Here is a 17,262-nt window from a genome sequence, read left to right as displayed (position 1 = left end):
ACCTTGCAATTGGAATGAACTTCCTCTTTCTTCTCTGTCAGGTCTCCGCATTCAGCTCTTTCGAGTCTGGTCTTAAAACCCACCTCTTCCCAAAATAGCCTCCCTTTCTTGCCTCTTCCTTGTCTTCATTTTTTCCACTTTTAGAGTTATGCATGCGTGTGAATGACTGGTGCGAAAGCGCTTTGATTTGTCTCTGCACAAGATTCAGCGCTATATAAATATAATAATAATAACAACAACAGTTACTCACCGAGGCAGTGTTGGTGGATTCATGTGACTGTCATTGCGGGGATGTGGTGTTGGCAGATTCGTGAGGACTGTCATTTCAGACATGTGGTGTTGGTAGATTCGTGAGGACTGTCATTTCAGACACGTGGTGTTGGTAGATTCGTGAGGACTGTCATTTCAGACATGTGGTGTTGGTAGATTCGTGAGGACTGTCATTTCAGACACGTGGTGTTGGTAGATTCGTGAGGACTGTCATTTCAGTCATGTGGTGTTGGTAGATTCGTGAGGACTGTCATTTCAGTCATGTGGTGTTGGTAGATTCGTGAGGACTGTCGTAGAGGGTACGTGGTGGCGGTCTCCACTTCAAGGAAGACTCTCACTCAGTCTGACACCACTTAGTAAAAGGTGATCATGTGTTGAATCAGAACAGGCACTGAAGAGCACCATGGAAGCGACTCAACAGCAGTGCAAGATCTCCTCTGGCGTGTGGTCCCATGATGATATGATATTGTGTGCGCCTCTGTGTGTGTGTGTGTGTGTGTGTGCTAGACTAAAATGTTTTCTCATATGATACAGTGATACTAAGTCCTGCTGCTTTCTGTTACATCGCATTGCATATCATGATATTATTATTTTTTAATTGTCTTGCTTTGCATTACTCTGGATTGCATACTGCATCGCATCACAGTGACTGTTCATGGTGTATTGCACTGCATGTCATACTGAACTGAAACGCAGTATACATTGTACTGCATTATATAACACAAACATCACGTTCCCATAATACCTCAGGTGACCTGGACGTGACCCTGGAATGCACACAGGCCATGGCAGCAACACACCACCAGAACTACACAGAAGGATTCAGACCTCTGACCGCCCAACACCCAGAAATCCTACGCAGGAAGATCGAGACCTACATCCAACAGATCCTTAAAAACCATCTTCGGATCCGTCCGTCAGGATCCTCCCAAGCAGACATGGACCTGTGGATCGCCCAAGCCGCTGAAATTGAAAGACTGACAGAAGAAGCTTCGCAGTTGATTGGGACACTCAACGATCATAATCGAAGCGTGTATGACGTTTTAACAGGAAGTGTCGTCATCAGGGTCAACTGTTCGACCTTGCTGGGCGTTCTTGACCTGTGGGAGAAGTTTGAGAGCGGGGCCCTGCAAAGGTTGGTGGGGAGGTTGTTCGGAGGGGAGAAGATGGTGGCGGTGACTGGGATGACGGGCGTGGAGCTGAAGGTGTCACTGTGTTACTTCCAGTACACCGCCTGCCTGGACGAACTGGGTGAGAAAGTGACCGTGTCATTACTGACCGGTTGTGGCTTTATCTATGTATTCATTTATTCGTTTGATTATTTACCTGGCATGTATATATATGTGTATGTAAGAACGTAAGGACCAGGCAGATTTGGGTAGGTTTGGGTTTCAGGTTTGGTTTCAGAGATAGGTTATGTTGAAATGGGTACACACAAAAACTGCAACGGTAGAAATGTGAATGGAACTACGTATCACAGTCTACAACTTCAGACTATGCTGTTTCTGCTCAGTGCTTCCCATCAACTGGTGAACCAGTCAACAAGCGGTACAGGAAAACACCCAGAAACTGCCCACAGAAGAATGAAGCATTTTGATCAATGACTTGGAATTCATACATTGGCTTGAAACGCTCATTTGATATTTTTCTCAAGTTCTGATGAACTCTGAAATGTACTACTTAAGGCGATATATATCACATGTACAATCATGTATATATTTCGCCTGTATACTTTTTTTTTCACAAACAAGTGGACCAGTTTTAATGTCGCTTAGAACATCTGTATGAGGGTCAAGAGAAAGGCCAAAAGGTTACTCTTTTCACGATTACAAAGACCAAGCAACAGTTTCAGCCTGTGTGCCTTTTTTTTCTTTTCTTTTTTTTTTGGGTAAAAGGTGAGACAAAGCCAATTAGAAAAAAGAGAGAAAAGAAACAAGCTAAAAACAGCTAAATATATGGGCACACCATACGGAATATCAAAACTAAAGGCCTTAGCTTTGATTTACCGTGACCAGAGTTCAGTGTTACATCAAGGATGGTTTAACACACTTGTTGGTTGATTTCGGAGTAGTTTGCTTTATCTTGAAGTGTTTTTTGTTGTTGTTGTTTTTTTGGTTTTTTTCAAAACACTTGATCGTTTTGATTTTGACATAGAATCAAAGGGCTCATCGCCAAAGATACCTTGTTAACATCTTCAATCACCACTTTGAAAATTAGTAAACCAGCAGACTATTTATGAAAATGTACACACGGACCAAGTTTTGATGTGACCAGTTTGGTTTCGATGTGACAAATTTAGTGTCGATGTGACTAAGTGCCGTTGTGACCAATTTAGTGTCGATGTAACCAATTGTGACCAATTTAGTGTCGCTGTGACCAAGTGTTGTTGTTACCAAGTGTCATTGTGACCAATTTAGTTTTGATGTGACCAGGTGTCGATGTGACCAATTTAGTGTCGATGTGACCAATTTAGTGTCTTTGTGACCAAGTGTCGTTGTGACCAGGTGTCGATGTGACCAATTTAGTGTCGTTGTGACCAAGTGTCGTTGTGACCAAGTGCCGTTGTGACCAATTTAGTGTCGTTGTGACCAAGTGTCGTTGTGACCAAGTGTCGTTGTGACCAGGTGTCGATGTGACCAGTTTAGTGTCGTTGTGACCAAGTGTCGTTGTGACCAATTTAGTGTCGATGTGACCAATTCAGTGTCGATGTGACCTATTTTGTGTCGATGTGACCAAGTGCCGTTGTGACCAATTTAGTGTCGTTGTGACCAAGTGTCGTTGTGACCAAGTGTCGTTGTGACCAATTTAGTGTCCATGTGACCAATTTAGTGTCGTTGTGACCAATTTAGTGTCCATGTGACCAATTTAGTGTCGATGTGACTAATTTAGTGTCGTTGTGACCAAGTGCCGTTGTGACCAAGTGCCGTTGTGACGAATTTAGTGTCGATGTGACCAATTTAGTGTCGATGTGACCAAGTGTCGTTGTGACCAATTTAGTGTCGATGTGACCAATTTAGTGTCGTTGTGACCAAGTGTCGTTGTGACCAAGTGTCGTTGTGACCAATTTAGTGTCGATGTGACCAATTCAGTGTCGATGTGACCTATTTTGTGTCGATGTGACCAAGTGCCGTTGTGACCAATTTAGTGTCAATGTGACCAATTTAGTGTCGTTGTGACCAAGTGTCGTTGTGACCAATTTAGTGTCCATGTGACCAATTTAGTGTCGTTGTGACCAATTTAGTGTCCATGTGACCAATTTAGTGTCGATGTGACTAATTTAGTGTCGTTGTGACCAAGTGTCGTTGTGACCAAGTGTAGTTGTGACCAAGTGCCGTTGTGACCAAGTGCCGTTGTGACGAATTTAGTGTCGATGTGACCAATTTAGTGTCGATGTGACCAAGTGTCGTTGTGACCAATTTAGTGTCGATGTGACCAATTTAGTGTCGTTGTGACCAAGTGTAGTTGTGACCAAGTGCCGTTGTGACCAATTTAGTGTCGATGTGACCAAGTGTTGTTGTGACCAATTTAGTGTCGATGTGACCAATTTAGTGTCGTTGTGACCAAGTGTCGATGTGACCAATTTAGTGTCGATAAAATTGAAGTGGTTTCAAATTAGAACTTGTCACAACATTTTAGTTACAAACAAAATTATGAAGAAAATGGGTATTACAAACAGTGACAAGTGCCATTTCTGTAAAAATGAAATAGATTCAGTACAACATTATCTATGGTTTTGCAAGTTCTCTCAATTGTTTTGGAAGGAATTAGATAATGTTTTAAAAGAAAGATGTGATACTTGCTCAAATGTTAAGTTAAACATAGAATTAGTTCTATTTGGAAATGATGAAATTACAAAAATAGATGAAACTTTCAACTGTATTATTCTTGTTGCAAAATATTTTGTTTATAAATGCAGAATAAATAAGATTAAACCATGTATAGAGCACTTTTTGAATGATTTAAGAAATAGTTATAAAGTAGAAAGATATATGCATTCAACTGAAATGTTAAGTGTTGTATTCATGAGAAAATGGTGTCCATATATAAAACTTCTTGAAAACAGTAACCCATAACAAAATATTATGAAAGATCAAAATGCACAGTAATAATGAAGGCTCAATGATATATATATTTTTTAAACTTGAACAGATGTACGTGAATATGTAAGTATGCGAGTGTGTAAATAATATATGCATGTGTGTATTCATGTGCACTTATGTGTCTGCAGTAATAATGTTTAACATGACTGTAATGGGTGTTTTATATAATCACGTGTAGAAAACTAGAGGAAATGTGTTCATACATAAGATATCCCATGTGTGGGTTGTGTTCTTTCCACATTACGTTAGCTAAGCAAAGTGTCCATAACTCTATGCTGATGCTATATATAATGTCTATTATATGTTATAAAACTGCACTGTTACACATGATGAAAATGTGTCCACCTTGACCAAATTGATAGAACAATATATTATAAGTATAATAACTTATGATGACGATGTTATTGTTAATGTACACTATTCTTTTTTTTTTCTTTCTTTGTTTTTTCCCCCTTTCTTTTCCATCTACTCTGAATTGTTATAATGAATTCATATACAAAATAAAATGGTGGTCGACCCAAGAAAGTCCGGGGGGGGAAAAAAAAAAAAATTAGTGTCGATGTGACCAATTTAGTGTCGATGTGACCAAGTGTCGTTGTGACCAAGTGTCGTTGTGACTAATTTAGTGTCTTTGTGACCAAGTGTCGTTGGGACCAGTGTTGATGTGACCAGTTTAGTGTTGATGTGACCAAGTGTCGTTGTGACCAGTGTTGATGTGACCAGTTTAGTGTCGATGTGACCAGTTTAGTGTCGATGTGACCAAGTGTCGTTGTGACTAATTTAGTGTCAATGTGACCAATTTAGTGTCGTTGTGACCAAGTGTCATTGTGACCAATTTAGGCAATTTAGTGTCGATGTGATCACGTGTCGATGTGACCAATTTAGTGTTGATGTGACCAAGTGTCGTTGTGACCAAGTGTCGATGTGACCCATTTAGTGTCGATGTGACCAAGTGCCGTTGTGACCAAGTGCCGTTGTGACCAAGTGTCGTTGTGACCAATGTAGTGTTGATGTGAACAAGTGTCATTGTGACCAATTTAGATTCGATGTGACCAAGTGTCGATGTAACCAATTTAGTGTCGATGTGACCAAGTGTCGATGTGACCAATTTAGTGTCGATGTGACCAAGTGTCATTGTGACCAATTTAGTGTCGATGTGACCAAGTGTCGTTGTGACCAAGTGTCGATGTGACCAATTTTAGTGTCATTCTGACCAATTGTGACCAATTTAGTGTCGTTGTGACCAAGTGTGATTGTGACCAAGTGCCGTTGTGACCAATTTAGTGTCGATGTGACCAAGTGTCGTTGTGACTAAGTGTCGATGTGACCAATTTTAGTGTCATTCTGACCAATTGTGACCAATTTAGTGTCGTTGTGACCAAGTGTGATTGTGACCAGTTTAGTGTCGATGTGACCAATTTAGTGTCGTGACCAAGTGTTGATGTGACCAATTTAGTGCCGATGTGACCAAGTGCCATTGTTACCAATTTAGTGTCAATGTGACCAATTTAGTGTCGATGTTACCAAGTGTCGTTGTGACGAAGTGTCGTTGTGACCAATTTAGTGTCTTTATGTGTCGTTGTGGCCAATTTAGTGTTGATGTGACCACGTGTCGTTGTGACCAATTTAGTGTCGATGTGACCAAGTGTCATTGTGACCAAGTGTCGTTGTGACCAAGTGTCGTGAATGTAGTGTTGATGTGACCAAGTGTCATTGTGACCAATTTAGTGTCGATGTGACCAAGTGTCATTGTGACCAATTTAGTGTTGATGTGACCACGTGTCGTTGTGACCAATTTAGTGTCGATGTGACCAAGTGTCATTGTGACCAAGTGTCGTTGTGACCAAGTGTCGTGAATGTAGTGTTGATGTGACCAAGTGTCATTGTGACCAATGTAGTGTTGATGTGACCACGTGTCGTTGTGACCAATTTAGTGTCGATGTGACCAAGTGTCATTGTGACCAAGTGTCGTTGTGACCAAGTGTCGTGAATGTAGTGTCGATGTGACCAAGTGTCATTGTGACCAATTTAGATTCGATGTGACCAAGTGTCGATGTGACCAATTTAGTGTCGATGTGACCAAGTGTCGTTGTGACCAAGTGTCGATGTGACCAATTTTAGTGTCGTTCTGACCAATTGTGACCAATTTAGTGTCGATGTGACCAAGTGTCGTTGTGACCAATTTAGTGTCAGTGTAACCAAGTGTTGTTGTGACCAATTTAGTGTCTATGTGACCTGTTTTCATAGACAAATAGATTAAACAGATTGAAATGGGATGTATCTTAGAATTATTTATTTTTTTCTTTTCTTTTTTTTAAAATTTTTTTATAACAAAGTCCTACTCGAGCCTTTCTGATGTCATGTATAATGAATGGACAAGAAAAAAATGTTTCAGAAAGGACTGGTGACGTAAAACTGTATGTTAAAAAGTGGAATTCATGGTCAGTTCTCATCACAACAGGAAGCAGTCTGGCAGCAGAAACAGCAATCCAGAGTCCCCGAAGATCTGAATCTCTTTCCAGTGGATGTGTAGAAAAGGTAACTTTCTTAAGTTTCTTTTCTGTCTTTGTTTTCTTTTTCCTTTTCCCCTTTCATTCATTCTTTTAAACAAAGGTCTGTTCGCCAAATATTGTTCCGAGAATGATAATCATGTATCCGAAGTGCACACACAAAGGTGAATGGATGGATAGATGGATAGGTGCATAGTAGTTGTAGTAGTAGGAGGAGGAGTGGTGGTGTGTCCATCGAGATCAATGATGACCATCGTTGTCATCCAGCTGGGGGATGGGGGAAGGGTGGTGGTGGGGTGGGGGGGAGGATGCTCATGAATCTATCTGTGAATGCGCAGATGGCTGAATAGTCCAATCTGCGCACAAAATGTTCGCTGACAGTTGGGGCAGACAAAGACAGGCATATCATTGTCAGGGAGCTTGTTTGCCCGTGACTTTCTGGCCTGCCTCTTCTGAACAGCTGCAGCAGTCCTGTTGGCCTCGCACAACTTGGCGCCTTTGTGCACAGCAGCGCGCCATTTGTCACGGTCCACTGCAGATTCCTCCCAGGAGTCAGGGTTGATATCAAATGCTTTCAGAGAGACTTTCAGAGTATCTCTGAAGTGCTTCTTCTGACCTCCGTGTGATCTCTTCCCTTGTTGCAGCTCGCCATAGAAGAGCCTTTTGGGCAGCCGATGGTCTGGCATGCGCGCCACGTGTCCAGCCCAGCGAAGCTGGGACTGCAGCAGGATGGTGAAGATGCTGGGAAGGGTGGCTTTTGCAAGCACCTCCCTGTCTGGGGTCCTGTCTTGCCACTTGTTCAGTAGCTTCCTTAGGCATGTTGTGTGGAAGTGGTTCAGCTTCTTGGCATGTCGTTGGTACACTGTCCAAGTTTCGCAGGCGTACAGTAGTGTGGGGAGAACTACTGCTCTGTAGACCTTTAGTTTGGTCTCAAGACCAATGCCTCTTCTGTTCAGACATTTGCATAGAGTCTACCAAAAGTTGCACTTGCTCTTGCAATCCTGACATTCACTTCATCGTCGATGGTCACATTTCGTGACAGTGTGCTGCCAAGGTATGTGAACCGCTCCACCGCACTGAGTCTCTGACCTTTGACTGATGTTGGGCTCAACGTAGGGTTTCCCTGGGGCTGGCTGATGGAGAACTTCAGTTTTCCTCGTGCTGATGGTAAGGCCGAAGTTCCTGCTGGCATTGGCAAACTTGTCGACGCTGAGTTGCATTTCAGCTTCAGATCCAGCGTTGAGGGCACAATCATCAGCAAACAAAAAGTCTCGGATGATGTCTGTCATGACCTTCGTTTTTGCTTGAAGCCTTCTGAGGTTAAACAACTTGCCATCTGTTCGGTACTTTAGGCCGATTCCAACATTGCCATCTCTGAAGGCATCAGTAAGCATTGCAGAGAACATGAAGCTGAACAGCGTTGGAGCCAGGACGCAGCCTTGCTTGACACCATTTGTGACAGCAAAAGCAGCAGATGTTTCGCCATTGTCCTGGACTCGAGCCTGCATGCCTTCATGGAATTGGCTGACCAAGGAAATAAATTTCCGAGGGTACTTGGCCATGATCTTCCACAGTCCCTCTCTACTCACGGTGTTGAAGGCCTTAGTGAGGTCGACATAGGTGGAGAACAGATCAGCATTTTGCTCCTGACATTTCTCTTGCAGCTGCCTTGCAGCAAACACCATGTCGGTGGTTTCGCGCTCTTTCCGGAATCCACATTGGCTCTCAGGCAAATGACCTTGGTCAAGGTGTGCTGTGAGGCAGTTTAGTAGGATCCTGGCAAGTATCTTGCCTGCGATGGAGAGCAAGGAAATGCCCCGATGGTTATCACAGGCTTGCCGGTTACCCTTTCGCTTGTACAAGTGAATAATAGATGCATCTTTGAAATCCTGGGGGATCGTCTCTTCTTTCCACATGAGTGAGTACAGCTGATGGAGCTTCTCAGTCAGCACAGTGCCTCCATCCTTGTAGACCTCTGCTGGTATGGAGTCTGAGCCAGGTGCTTTGCCACTGGATAGCAGACGGATTGCTTTCTGGGTCTCAAGAAGTGTTGGCGGATCGTCCAGTGCTTCGTTGATGGGGACTTGTGGGAGACGGTCTATGGCTTCATCATTTATGGAGGAAGGGCGATTTAAGACACTGTTGAAGTGCTCAGCCCAGCGTTCGAGAATTTTCTCCTTCTCGGTGATCAAGGTATTCCCATCTGCACTGAGGAGGGGGGATGATCCTGAGGATGTGGGGCCATGGACTTCTTTTAAGGCATCATAGAACCTCTTCATATCGTGCCTGTCAGCATATCCCTGGATCTCATCAGCTTTGTCACTCAGCCACTTATCCTGCATCTGACGTAACTTTTGCTGAACAGTCCTGCGGATGGCATTGTACGCATCCTTTTTTTATGTGGACTTTGGGTTGCTCAAAGGTAGGCTTGATGCAGATGGCGTTTCTCATCCAGAAGCTGCTTGATTTCATCACAGTTTTCATCAAACCAGTCTTTGTGCTTTCTGGTCATGGGTCCCAGGGTCTCTGAAGCTGTACTATAGATCAGCTCACACAGGGTCCTCCAGTCAGACTCCACATTCTGGTTGTCCAGAGAGGTGGATTCCAGACGATCTTCCATCAGCTCCACAAAGGACTGTTTGATGGTGATGTTTTTCAGCTTAGCGATGTTGAGCCGTTTTGGAGCCTTCTGGCCTTGGGGGCGTCTCTTGGGCTGGATTCGAATATTCAGCTTCGAGACTACAAGGCGATGGTCTGTCCAACACTCGGCGCCGCACATGGTCTTTGTTACACGTACATCTTGCCTATCCCTTTTCCTGACGATGACATAATCGATGAGATGCCAATGCTTTGAGCGAGGGTGCATCCATGACGTCCTGTTACGGGCAGGGAGGCAGAAAACTGTGTTGGTTATCAGCAGTTCGTGCTCTGCACAGGTCTGAAGCAAAAGCAATCCATTTGGGTTGCAGTGGCCCACACCGTGCTTTCCAATCACTCCATCCCAGGAGATGTAGTCAGAGCCAATTCTAGCATTGAAGTCCCCAAGAATGATGAGCTTGTCTGCTTTAGGGATAGCAGCAATGACAGAGTGAAGGTCCTTCTGGCCAGATGCCAGTGGGAGTTTCATGGTCATAAGCCTATTGTTGACTCCCTTTGGCATTCCAGCTAGCTTGCTGACAAGTGCTGTTTTTACTGCAAAACCAACGCCAGCCTCACGTCGCTCTTCGCTTCCTCGTCCACTCCAGAAGAAGGTGTAACCAGATCCCCGTTCACAGAGCTCGCCTTCGCCTGCAAGCTGAGTCTCACTCAAGGCTGCGATGTCAATGTTGTATCTGGCGAGTTCGGATGCAACTAGTGCCGTTCTCCTTTGGGGTCTGTCCGCGTTATCTCTGTCCAGGAGAGTCCTTATGTTCCAAGCACCAATGGTGAGAGGAATGATCCTTGTTTTTTTCTTTTCTTTCTGTTTGTTTCGACCGCTGATGTAGGGTCCCCGCCAGCCGTGGTATGCTGGCCAGGGTGACATGGAGCAGGCAATTTTTAGGGCACCTTTTCTAGCCCCTTCCCCATGCCAGGGAGGTGAGCAGTGCATTCCTAAAGAGGACTGCTCAGACGCTCAGACGGCTGCCGAGCTCCATCGCTGCTCCTGTCGACGAAGAACGACCCTATGGCCTGAGCCGCCTGCGTGCAGGTCTGTGGCTGCGACTGCCAGTGTACCCACACCTGTCGTTTCGTCGCTCGCCTGTCGCCACAGGACTTGGGGGTGATGAAATGATGAAGGATGAAAGTTCATTAAGGATGACTGATGACTTGCGCGATGAGTTTGTTTAAAGTGAAGAGGAGTTGCACAACGTCGACCTCACTCTCTCGTCCGGGTCCACCAATTTCCAGTGGCAAGACTAAGTCGAGACGACTGGAGGATGAGCACAGATGCAGTGGATGACCAAGATATCCTTTCGGTGTCTCATCTTGCTCTCTGCACTCCACAGTGTGTTGCTGTAACCGCCTTCCTTTCCGTTGAACCGATAGGCAGATTCTGCCGGATCCAGACTTCGCATGCATGGGTAGACACACCCCGGGGGCCAACTGCGTGTGGCATGCACACAGCATGGTGGAGCTAGATGGCCGTCGGTGGCTCTCCTGAGCCGACGCCCTTTTATGGATCTCCATAAGGGTGTCTAGCCACCTGCCTCACCAGTCCCGGAAGGGAGCGGTGGGAGTGCCGGTTTAGTCGCCGGCAACCCGACCCTGAACAGGTTGTACTGGATTACAGGTTATCAGTAGCAGATGTAATGACCTGACCTGACACAAAGGAGGAGGAGTAGGATGGGGACAAAGTAAGCTTGTAACATTTAAACGTCCCTTCTCCCAGACTTTGTTTTATAACATATTTTGGTAGAAATTTCGGTCAAGGTTCGGCGCTTCATGTACAGTTGTTTTCTTCTTCTTCCTTTATACGACCAACATCATTCTACTGATGATTCTGTCGTAGTTTGGGGAGATTGCCGAAGATTGCGCTGTTGTGAGATTTAAAAAAAAAAAAAAATTTTTTTTTGGTGGCCCGGCCAGCCAGTGCACATTCAGCGTGCACCGACATGATGCCAAGCCTCTGCAGCAGCCGTGGATGGGGAGGACAGGGGTAAGTAAAGTAACTGGGAATGGTGGCAGGAGGGGGGGTGGGAGATTGTGGGGAACGGTGGTCAGGAGGAGGGTAAGGGGGAGGGTTGGGGGTGATGGGGAGGCGGGAGTTGTTCCAGGTTCTAAAGATGGGAGGCCAGCCTGGACTTGAAGCAGTCCAGTGACTCAGCCGTCACAACCTCCTGAGGCAACTTGTTCTATTCTGGTATGGTCCTCAGGAAGAACATCATTTGCCTGTACCATGTCGTGCAGGTGGGGATGTCGTAGCTCAGGTCGTTGTTTGTCCTGGAGCTGAGCCTGCTGTCGGATGGTTTGGGCAGGTATGTGGAGTCAATGGAGATGAGACCGTGATGGAATTTGTAAAACATCTCCAAGCCAGCTTTCTTACGACGCTGTTGCAGGGAAGGCCAGTTGAGAGAGTCAAGGATGGAGTTCATGCATGATGTTTGGCGTTGGCGATTTGAGACCCATCTTGCTGCTCTTCGTTGGATCTTCTCGAGGGCCTCAATCTCGTTTGCAGTGTAGGGATCCCAGACAGTGGCTGCGTATTCAAGAAGCGGGCGAACAAGGGCTTTGTACACAGTTTCCTTGGCCTTCTTGTTGCCGATCTTGAGGTTGCGCCGGACGAAGCCTAGGGTCTTGCTGGCTTTCTTTGTGATGGAGTCAGTGTGAGATTCCCACTGCATGTTGTCCTGGATGTTGACACCAAGGTATTTAGTGGTGTTGACATTCTCCAGGTGTTGTCCATGTAGCTCATACACAGGGGCAATCTTGTTCCGCTTCTGAGAGACTCTCAGCGTTGAGCATTTCTGCGGATGGAACTCCATGGACCACTTCTCCTCCCAGGTGGCAAGGGAGTGCAGGTCTTCTTGCAGCACTCGCTTGTCTTTTTTCTTCGTGATGGTCTTGCTGCACATGGTGTCGTCGGCAAATAGGCGGATTCTCAACTTGATGCCATCAGGAAGGTGGTTTATGTATAGGAGAAAAAGACTCTGTGCACCCTCTCAGTTGCAATAGAGAGACGTTTATGTATAGGAGAAAAAGACTGTCTGCACCCTCTCAGTTGCAGTAGAGAGACGTTTCAGATAAGGCCAGCACACAGTGTTTCCACACTACAAGTGAGGTTGCACAAGACTTTTATGTAGTTTTACAAAAAATATCACGGTCACGATAAGTAAAAGTTCTTTTGATTATTTCAATCATTTGATTTGCTTTATTTGTGCAGCTATGAATGTGTAGGTCAAATAAAAGATTTCTGTCATTTTCACATGGTCTTACTATGTTTGTAGTATTATTCAGTTGCATAGTATATGTTTTGTTTGGATTTCTTCTGCCAACATGCATCATTTTACATTTGTCCACATTAAAATACTAATTCTTTGATCCAAATCAGTCATCATAATTATTAATACTTTTGTGCGGTCCACTCGGCTACAAAAGTGGCGTCGTCCACAGGATTTTGATCCGACAGGATTTTGATCCTTCAAAATATCCTCAGGACAGGATAAAGATCCACAGCAAAATATATCCAAAATTATTCCCTAATCATCTATTAAATCAAGTCTCTGTGTCGTTCACTGCAATATTATATTTGTTGTGCTTACACACACACTTTAATCAGTTAGAAGCATGCTCAATTTCAGTCTAATCGTTCGTCAGTCTAAAGATTTCAACTGACGCTAAACTTACATCATTTTGTCCTCCTCGTTTAACGACAACCACTCCATAACCAGCATCGCTGTACGCCATTGGGTGAGCTGACATCTGTGTTTCTGACGCAGTGTATTTAATCAATATCTCTATTGTCGGATCAGTAAACTACAAGTACTATATTCTGTCAGAATCGTCGCAATTCCATCTTTAAATCTGTTTCATTTATGTTTGCCTACATTAAATTGATTTAACGCAGTTTATAAATTTCCGCGATGAGCTCGCTAAAACTGACCCTTTTCAGGTGACTTAAATTAAGATTATAAATTCATCTTAAATAATCAACACTTCATTTTATACTCATTAGAAAGTAGGCGTTGAGCTCTTTCTTTTGCAACCTATCCGACGTAAATCAGTTCAGGAATCCTTTAGAAATCTATCACTAAACACCCAGAAAGAAACACAGTTCTTATCAGATTTAGCCTGATTTGAGCCAGTCAGCTTCGTAGCACACGCGATTGTCTTTGCAGTCCGCTTAACTTGCATAAAGAGACAGAGTGGTTGATCAAGTGTCACTTTTCTACCTGGCTGGTCGCTGGCTGGCGCCTGCTCTCTTTCTCTCGTGCTGTTTCGCAAGCAGTGTGTGTGTGTGTGTGTGTGTGTGTGTGTGTGTGTTGTCCCAGAGGCTGACGTCTCGCTACGTATCGCTGCACTGTCTTCATGTTATTTCTTCTTCTTATCTTTTTCTTTTATCTTCTTATAACTATTGTAAATGAAACAATAGAAAAATCCTTTGTGATTGGCCTCTAGAAGAAAGAGAAACACCCATAGGTGCTGGGGAGGACCCAGAGAAGCACTGTCTCCACCCGCCCTTGGAACAATCCTGCACCACCCTTGGAGGCCTGCGCTGTGTTCATGATGGGTGCAGGCACACACGGACACTCCATTAAGAATTCAAGGGACATAACTGCTCCTGAACAGAGGCAAAAGAGACTGCAGGATGCAACTCGCGACAGCCTTAAAAGAAGTATCCCCATGGGTGTACCAGCCAGTATTTCATGAATGCAGAGCCCACCAGCAAAAGACACCACCCTCCAGCTGCAGAGCACACCCCACAGACCAAACTGCCCATGCCCGCAAACACATGAAGACAGTGCCACTCCAGACACAGCCATACGGTCTTGTGTGTCCTCAAGAGAGAATCCCAAGTTGTAGTCTTTCCCACTGTCAACAGGACTTTCCCTGTGGTCAGTGGGTCTTTCCTCACCGTCACTGGACCTTTCTCCAGGGTCAGCCTAGTTCATGCAAAGAAGAAAGAAAAACACCCGTAGGTGCTGGGGAGGACCCAGAGAAGCACAAAACAATAGAAAAACCCATTTGTGACTGGCCTGTATATGTTTCTGGCCTGTGCATGGGAATTCTTGTCTATCCTATAATACAGTAAATCATCATTAGTTAGTTTTCATGTTTTAGGTTTTTTATTTTCTTCTTGCTTAACCTGTGATCTAGCTTGTGACAAGGTCTTAGCGATGCAAAGTATGTCTATGAACATGCTACAATAATTAATGTTGTAATTTGTGCTTTTATACATGTATGCTACTCTACATGTGCGTCTGACAGTGATATGATACAGAGATTGATGGGCACACAGTGAATGCTTTCCGACTTCATAGTTTTAAAAAAGTATGTTCAAATGTTAAATTTTAGAACGTCAGTTAAGGAGCCACAATAGTGTAATGGCTAAGGCAGCTTCTTCTCACTCTTAACACGCGGGGTTCGAATCTGGTTAGGACTTCTTTTTTTTCTTTTCTTTTTTTTAAATGCGAAGCTTTATAATAACAAATACAGAACACATTTTAACGATTAGATTTTTTTTTTTAAGTGTATCACAAGTGTCTTGAAGGCCTTGCCTCTCTTGTTTTCTATTCCATTTATGCTGATCCATACTTTTTCTGTCCATTTTGTTGTTGTCGAAGTTCTGTATAGTCATGACCTTGTTCAGTTTGTAAAAATCTGCGTACAATTTGTGTTTCTTTGTCACACTTTTAGCCACTTTCCTTGTCATCCATAAAGGGTTTGTATTTCTACCTGCTTTGACTGAGATTGACAGTATGCGTATCTCCATCCTTTCCATCACATGAATTTTTTTGTTTTGTTTTGGACTAACTGAGATTGACAGTATGCGTATCTCCATCCTTTCCATCACATGAATTTTTTTGTTTTGTTTTGGACTCTTCACTGCAAGGTTCATGTTTTGCCTCAAGATTGTCTTATCTAACTGCACTGCAAGGTTCATGTTTTGCCTCAAGATTGTCTTATCTAACTGCACTGCAAGGTTCATGTTTTGCCTCAAGATTGTCTTATCTAACTGCACTGCAAGGTTCATGTTTTGCCTCAAGATTATCTTATCTAACTGCACTGCAAGGTTCATGTTTTGCCTCAAGATTGTCTTATCTAACTGCACTGCAAGGTTCATGTTTTGCCTCAAGATTATCTTATCTAACTGCACTGCAAGGTTCATGTTTTGCCTCAAGATTGTCTTATCTAACTGCACTGCAAGGTTCATGTTTTGCCTCAAGATTGTCTTATCTAACTGCACTGCAAGGTTCATGTTTTGCCTCAAGATTGTCCATTCTAACTGCACTGCAAGGTTCATGTTTTGCCTCAAGATTGTCCATTCTAACTGCACTGCAGGGTTCATGTTTTGCCTCAAGATTGTCCATTCTAACTGCACTGCAAGGTTCATGTTTTGCCTCAAGATTGTCCATTCTAACTGCACTGCAGGGTTCATGTTTTGCCTCAAGATTGTCCATTCTAACTGACAGATTATCAAGCATTATCAGTACAATGTCCAGTTGACTTTCCATTCTAGTTGTAACTTCATTTCTGCCTGGTTGCACAGCTGCACCACGAAGTCTCCTCCTTTGCTCAAGCACTTGTCCTGTGCTTCTATCAATTTAGTAGAGCTGCAGTGGCACCATTTCTTACAACCATGGCAGTCTGTTGCCTTTGTTACCTCATTTCCAGGGCATCGTCACACCCTAAACAGATCCATTGTGCTCACTTTCTTGCTTTGGTCACCTGTTTTCGCTGTGGCGTTTTTGGTGGAGTTTGTATGATTGCGATTCATAATAATCGCAAGGTAAATTACAAATGAAAAGTAAGAAGAGATTTTCAGTCAACTGTCTCAATCTGGTAAGTAAAACAAACAATGAAAACAGACGTCCAAATAATTAGCAATTAGTACCTTACCTTAGAACCACAAAAATGTTAATAATTCTGGTGAAAAACTGAAAAAGGCATACAAAAATGACAATGTGTTACAGTGCAGTGCAGTGCAATGAAGGAAATCCTAACTCCCGCTGGGAAGTGATGTCGCAGACTTAGTTACACAATATAATCTGAAAAAATCAACTGAAGTTTACTCCTTTGGAAAATCCAGGCCAGTTAACAAGTCCACATGCACCATTTTGCACTTTTAGGCAACAAAAAAACACTGAAAATTTCTATGAAAAAAAAAGAAGAAATTGTGTTGTATCCATCTTGATGCGCGACCTTGCGTAGGTGGTTAAATCTACGTTTAACTGCTAAGGGGAAAATTCCTTTGTTGGAAATACAGGGTTATGCGATCTTTTTCTTCTTGTTAAAGCCTTATCAACAGCAGCTTGAGCAGTTTCAGTGAGCATATATATGATTTTAATTTTATAATTTGACTTATTATGATATGATCAGTGATACCAAAGTTCATTTGTATGCTCTCTCTCTCTCTCTCTCTCTCTCTCTATATATATATATACACATGTATATGTATGTATGTATATGTATATATATATATATTGAAAACAGGGACTTATTTTGACAATTTTCGTGCATAGATGAAACGGTACACCATTAGTAGATGTTGTAATACATTTTCAGTGTTTTCGACTCTATTTTGAGGGTTATTGTACACCGCAATTTTCAGACAGATTCAGTCGCTGAACTTTCTTGTATTGCTAGGTCCAAAAAGTAATACTAAAAGAACAAGTTTGCGGCAATCAGAGAGCCGCTCTTTCTGTATTTGCCCACACAAATCAGGCTAAGGTAAACAAGGAGAC

The 17,262-nt window shown here is 43.5% G+C and overlaps 1 protein-coding gene across 4 annotated transcripts in view; it reads left to right on the top strand.

Annotated features, from left to right (window-relative positions):
• The window catches only part of LOC143275469 (uncharacterized), a 75,736-nt gene that overhangs the window by 50,989 nt on the left and 7,485 nt on the right, over positions 1–17,262 (top strand). Inside the window, exons 8-10 of one of the 4 annotated variants that reach the window (XM_076579615.1) lie at positions 1,021–1,521; positions 6,832–6,908; positions 15,215–15,239. In XM_076579615.1, the coding sequence (XP_076435730.1) occupies positions 1,021–1,521; positions 6,832–6,908; positions 15,215–15,239 (603 nt within the window). The remainder of the gene's footprint in view (positions 1–1,020; positions 1,522–6,831; positions 6,909–15,214; positions 15,240–17,262) is intronic. The other 3 variants (XM_076579614.1, XM_076579617.1, XM_076579616.1) reach the window with 3 other exon arrangements.

This window comes from Babylonia areolata, chromosome 30, assembly GCF_041734735.1.
Source record: "Babylonia areolata isolate BAREFJ2019XMU chromosome 30, ASM4173473v1, whole genome shotgun sequence".
In the NCBI taxonomy this organism is placed as follows: domain Eukaryota; kingdom Metazoa; phylum Mollusca; class Gastropoda; order Neogastropoda; family Buccinidae; genus Babylonia; species Babylonia areolata.
The sequence above is the reverse complement of the archived record's forward strand: the minus strand, read 5'-3'. Positions and strand labels throughout refer to the sequence as shown.